The sequence below is a fragment of the Nanorana parkeri genome, unplaced genomic scaffold, assembly GCF_000935625.1.
Source record: "Nanorana parkeri isolate BGI_ZX_2015 unplaced genomic scaffold, ASM93562v1 scaffold1005, whole genome shotgun sequence".
Taxonomy (NCBI): Eukaryota; Metazoa; Chordata; class Amphibia; order Anura; family Dicroglossidae; genus Nanorana; species Nanorana parkeri.
Window position 1 is genome coordinate 331,403 of NW_017307273.1, and position 5,259 is coordinate 336,661.

General features: G+C 42.1%; 1 protein-coding gene across 1 annotated transcript in view; it reads right to left on the bottom strand.

The window, feature by feature from the left end:
* HNRNPH3 (heterogeneous nuclear ribonucleoprotein H3) overlaps positions 1 to 5,259 on the bottom strand; it is a 9,891-nt gene that overhangs the window by 1,803 nt on the left and 2,829 nt on the right. The window contains exons 3-11 of the mRNA XM_018567096.1: positions 4,613 to 4,771; positions 4,343 to 4,486; positions 3,495 to 3,633; positions 2,969 to 3,165; positions 2,610 to 2,713; positions 1,725 to 1,826; positions 861 to 996; positions 680 to 766; positions 412 to 501 (exon numbers count right to left, since the gene is read on the bottom strand). Coding sequence (XP_018422598.1) covers positions 412 to 501; positions 680 to 766; positions 861 to 996; positions 1,725 to 1,826; positions 2,610 to 2,713; positions 2,969 to 3,165; positions 3,495 to 3,633; positions 4,343 to 4,486; positions 4,613 to 4,771 — 1,158 coding nt within the window. The remainder of the gene's footprint in view (positions 1 to 411; positions 502 to 679; positions 767 to 860; positions 997 to 1,724; positions 1,827 to 2,609; positions 2,714 to 2,968; positions 3,166 to 3,494; positions 3,634 to 4,342; positions 4,487 to 4,612; positions 4,772 to 5,259) is intronic.

Consider the following 5,259-nt stretch of genomic DNA (forward strand, 5'->3'; position numbering starts at 1 on the left):
GGGGGGGCGGCGGCAGCTGCCAAACGGATGAGTGGAGGATGTATATACTTGTGTGCCCCTAGCACTGGGAAAATTTAGAGAGCTGAAAATTTTCCATCAATTCTATCTGGGGTTTGTCAAGCAAATTAGCAACACTGATTGTAAAATGTGAACTTGGATTTACCTACAGACACCCCCCCGCCAAATAAATTTATTAGAAGGCATTTATAAAAGTTTGCCAAGTGCACTCTATACTGTACATTCACATTAAGGCTGTCCAATATTTCTACATCTTTTAACGTACTTCTAATTCACTACAGGTAACCTCTTCCTGTGAATTTTTCCACAAAAGTTTGGATTGAATGGTCAATGTTTTTCATAGGTTTACATTTATCTGTATGTATAGTGAAAAAACAAGTGACATGTACATACCGTAACCACCTAGACCATCTGGATTTGGATAGCAACCGCTGTAGTTTCCTGTCATGCCCATTCTACCAACTGCACCATAGCCTGCACCATCTGGATCACAATACACAAAAAACCAACAATGTAGTCATCCATTGACATGTACACTGTAGTTTCAAAGTTTAAATCAAAACTAGTGCATATTACATACCTAGTGTCTCTCTGCCATAACATCCCATTCCAGCACCCATTCCAGCGCCCATTCCACCACCCATTCCAGTGTTCATGCCACTGTTCATGCCACTGTTCATGCCACTGCCCATTCCAGCACCACCACCACCAGCAGTTGAATTCAAGAACAACTCAATATACCGATGCTCTGAAAAATAAAGAGAGTATATATATATATATAAATCTTGTCAGAGTAAAAATGTGTACATGTAGATGTAAAATGCCACAAATAACCAACATACGCATGTTGTTTTTATCTTTGGACATGGCTCCTACTGCATCTTCATGTGTTCCAAATTCCACATCTGCTTCTCCAGTGGCTCTTCCATCTGCCCCAATGTCAATATGTACTCTGATTGGTGTAAGCGGCGAGAAGAACTAAAAGCAGAAAGAAAAAACCTTTATAAATCTTGGTTTCAAACAAACCCTTTCCTAGTTCAGTTAAATACCAACATTCACATTTTAAACAATCCTGTCATGAAATAAGTCAGATGAAACGTATCTAACAGAATCATCACTTTGCGGTAGAGGAAGATTCCATGAATGAGAGCCAGACCAGGGAAGTGTAAAGACTTACGAGGCATGCCCCCAACAGTCACTTCGTTAAAAGTGAATGCCCACTATTTATCAAGCTATAAATCATACGTTGGAGAACGTCACCCTAAGCTCAGTATATCGCGAGCTACAGCTCGCAGTATACCGAGACGCCGCAGTATAGCACGGTAGCGCGCGGTATACCGAGACGCCGCAGCTGAAGCAGACCCCGACAAATATGTCTGGATCCGCCCAGCTGCGTGAGTGACTGCTGGCTCTGTCTATCTAGAGGCAGAGCCAGCTGTACCCACCCCCTCCCGTTCCAGTCAGCGCTGGAGGATCGGAGCGGGGGGAATCCAGCCCCTCCCCTGTCATGGCAGAGAGCCGTGACAGGATCGAGAAGTGAGCGAACGCCGGTATGTGTTCGCTCACTTCCCGATCTACTGAGCCGACCTGTAACAGTCTCATTGTCACAGGTCAGTTGGAACTATGAGGTGAGTGAAAAGCACTGACCTCATAGTTCTCCTTTAAGTCTTACACGACTAGCCCTGGACAAAAAGTAAAGAACTTACACCGGCGATATCGCTTTCTGTTGCACGGAATGGCAAGCCCCGCATATGAACAAAATGCCCACTGTGGAAACCTGTACCACCATCAGCAGCTCCGGGGTAACCCTGAGTCAATCCTAGAAATGAAGAAAAAAAAAAAAGTGTTATGTATCACAAAACAAATAAATACACTATTGAAAAATTTCAACTGTATAGGTTCATGAACACTGCAACAAAGACCTCTCTGCATGCTCACAAAAGGCATGCTGTCACTTTAAAAAAATATATTAAAAAAAGCCCAAATGGGTAAGCCCAGGGACTAGTTCCTTTAGAACTTGAATTGCATTCATGTAATTGGCTGTGCCATTAGCTTCCGCCCCATTCCCCCATTGGCAGAGATCAGTGCCTGATAGCACTGGGTTCATTTCAACACTGGATGCAGGCATGCAAGCACCAGGATCTGTTGCAACTCTACAAAGTGCCCAACACTCAGCAGGCCACACACCAGGGCCTTATGGCCGTGACACACCAGGGCCTTATGGCCGTGACACACTGCACGCGAAGCCGTGCAGAGCGAAGCAAAGCTATCCGGCACGGAGCTTTGCGTGCAGTGGGATGAGTGACAGCACCTTCAGCCAATCGGCTCGTCCGTAACAACCTGCCAGCTGTTGCATTGCGACGCGCTGGTTTATACGTGCGAGCCGATTGGCTGAAGTTGAAATTGTTCATCTCGGCACGCTCAGCTCCGCGAGCTCTCGCAAGCTGAGGTGCCGAGCAGAAAATTACATGACACACTGCTCGCAAAGGCAGCGCGCCCCCGCTCTGCGCTGCTTCGCGTGCAGTGTGTCACGGCCTTTAGACTGTTCACAAATAGTGTAGGCACACTCTGCTGATACAATGTACGATAACAGATGAGGAAGACATACCTCTGCTTTCTCGAAGCCGATCGTCAAAGCCATCTCCTCCAAAGCCATAGTTGTTATAGCCACTGTAATCCTCAAATCCCCCATAGCCTAGAAACAAATCACAAGGATAGCATGTTGAATGAGATTTACACACAATTATAATAATAAAAAAAATAGAGCAAAAAAGGAAAAATGCCAGCATTATCCAAGTTTTTTTTAAATCAGTTCCAGTTAAGTTATGCTAAATTAGTTCATACATATTCAAGCAGGGAAAACTAAAGAAAAATGAAGCTCAGATTGTGATTAAAACTAGATACCAGCAGCTTGCTACAAATTCTCAATTGTAAAAAACATAAGACTTACCACCCCCATAACCTCCACCTCCACCTCCTCCTCGCATACGATCATACATGTTGCCACGGCCAGCTCCGTAGTAGGCACCTCGGCCACCACCCATTGGTCTATCATAAGGACCTGGTCGCTGTCCTCCCATCAGTCTTCGAGGTGGATCATAAGAGGATCTGATTTCGCCTCTGCTACTTTTAAATATTTCAATGTATCTATGCAAGCATTTTAAAAAGAAAAGTCAGTATGCAGGTAAAAAGGTAACAAAATATTATAAAATATTGGCTTCACAGAATATATGCATAGCAGCCAAAGCGTTCATACAATCAAGTTTTAGAAGCTCAGAAAATGGAAAGCCGATTCTTAAAGAAAGTGTTTGAAGAGAAAAGATATCAATTTGCATTGTTATATTGACTGAGCAAATAAAATTTTTTTTTTTTTTTTTTTAAATCAGAACCCCCTCCCACCACCATGAAGCCCCAAAAAATAAAGAAAACAATAAAAACAAAGAACAGAAAACCGTCCCCGTTCTGTCCATCCCCACCTGTGCCCTATTCTTTCCTTGTGTTTCCCCAGAGCTTTTTCAGCTATCTCCTTTGAAGCAAACTGCACGAAGGCCTCCCCTGTGCTTCTCCCCTGGTAGTCCACCGTCAATGTTATCCCATTTGGCACGATTCTCAACCCTTTAACCCAAGGACAAATAACCCCGTCAAGGGGAACAGTGTTAAAGGCTGAAACAAACCCATCTTAACAATACTAACAACTTTAAATAAAAAACCCAAAAGCCTAACAGTTCACATTACAACTACAGATTTATCCCACCACCCCGCAATATCTACATTAAACAAGAACTTTACCAGTATACAAATTTATGAGTGTATAGACTATGAGATATAAAGCCAACAAGCCAAAAATAAAAGTGGCATACATTAAAAACATTTACAAATTTGGAGAATGTCTCAGGATATACTCAGAAGATATTCGAGAGAATGGGCTCAATTCACAAAGATAAGAATCTCTAATTTAGCCATGACTACTTTTTCAAATCTCACTGGACTTGGCTGCAAATAACTATCATGTTTTAAAAAGAAGTATAGTTATCCTGGGGTGTTAACTTTCTGAACTGAGCCTTACACATCCAGCTAAGCTTCAGCTTTTTAGCAATATTAATCTCAAATTTCTCATTCTGTCAGGTTCTGTAAACAATTTGAATTATTTGTAAATGTTATTAATAGCTGCTTTATGAGGCAACTTGTGTTTTAGGCTTAATGGCCTTCCGTAAGTCAAGTTTAAGAATTACTTTTAATCAAAAAGATCTAACTATTCAGGCTATAGCTATTTCCTGTATTCTCAGACTTAAATATATTACAGGTTTTATGGAACTACAAGTACCTGAGAAGAACTGTACAATTTCTTCTTTGCTGCAGCCAAAGGGTAGCCCACGAAGCCTCACGGTTCCATCTGTGGAGGATTCTGCCTCTCCAGCATTGCTGTGTTTTAAGACCCATTCCATTTCTGTGTTGTTTGATTTGAAAACTGCAACAGTAAGATAAGTAGTCAAACCACTTTTGCATAGCACATGCAATGACGACAATGAGGCATGTTTATTCTACAACATTGCTGAAAGTCAGGAGTGAGAACTAGGTGTTGGCAGAGCCTTACCTTCAATATATCTGTGGCCCATATACTTCCGGTCTTTTTCTAGAGACTTTTTAAGGTCTTCTTCTGTGTCCAGTATAACAAAGGCTTCTCCACTAGGACGCCCTTCCTTGGACATTGTGAAATGAATACCGCCAACTCCATCGGCAATAGAGCAATCCACTGTATGGGACAGCAAGTTCACGTTACATGCCAAAAACATTTACTACTGTTATCAAAGTCTCAACTGTAGAACATTAGCACTTGTACAAGCAATACCTCCATACGGATTTTCCCCCTCTATTATATAGGAAGCTGATCACTGCATGCAAACAAATTTTACAAAAACAAAGTCTGTATGTACAAGCCTCACTCCTACAGTAACTTGATGCATCTCCTTGTCATGGGAATGGTCTATACATTGGTATGCTTACTACTCACCCTGATCATTTTACTATGCACAGTGCCAATCAATAATGCTAACACTTCAATTTGTGCAGAAAAGACAAAAATATGGAATTCAGGTGATTAAAAAAAATGCTGCTCTGCATTAGGCCTACTGCTACCAGTTCTGATTGCTACTCCTACTGCACCCACTCTGATGATCCTAAAATCCTGATTAGAGCACACAGTACTTTCACTTGGTGGAACCTTCATTGACCCAACCCTGG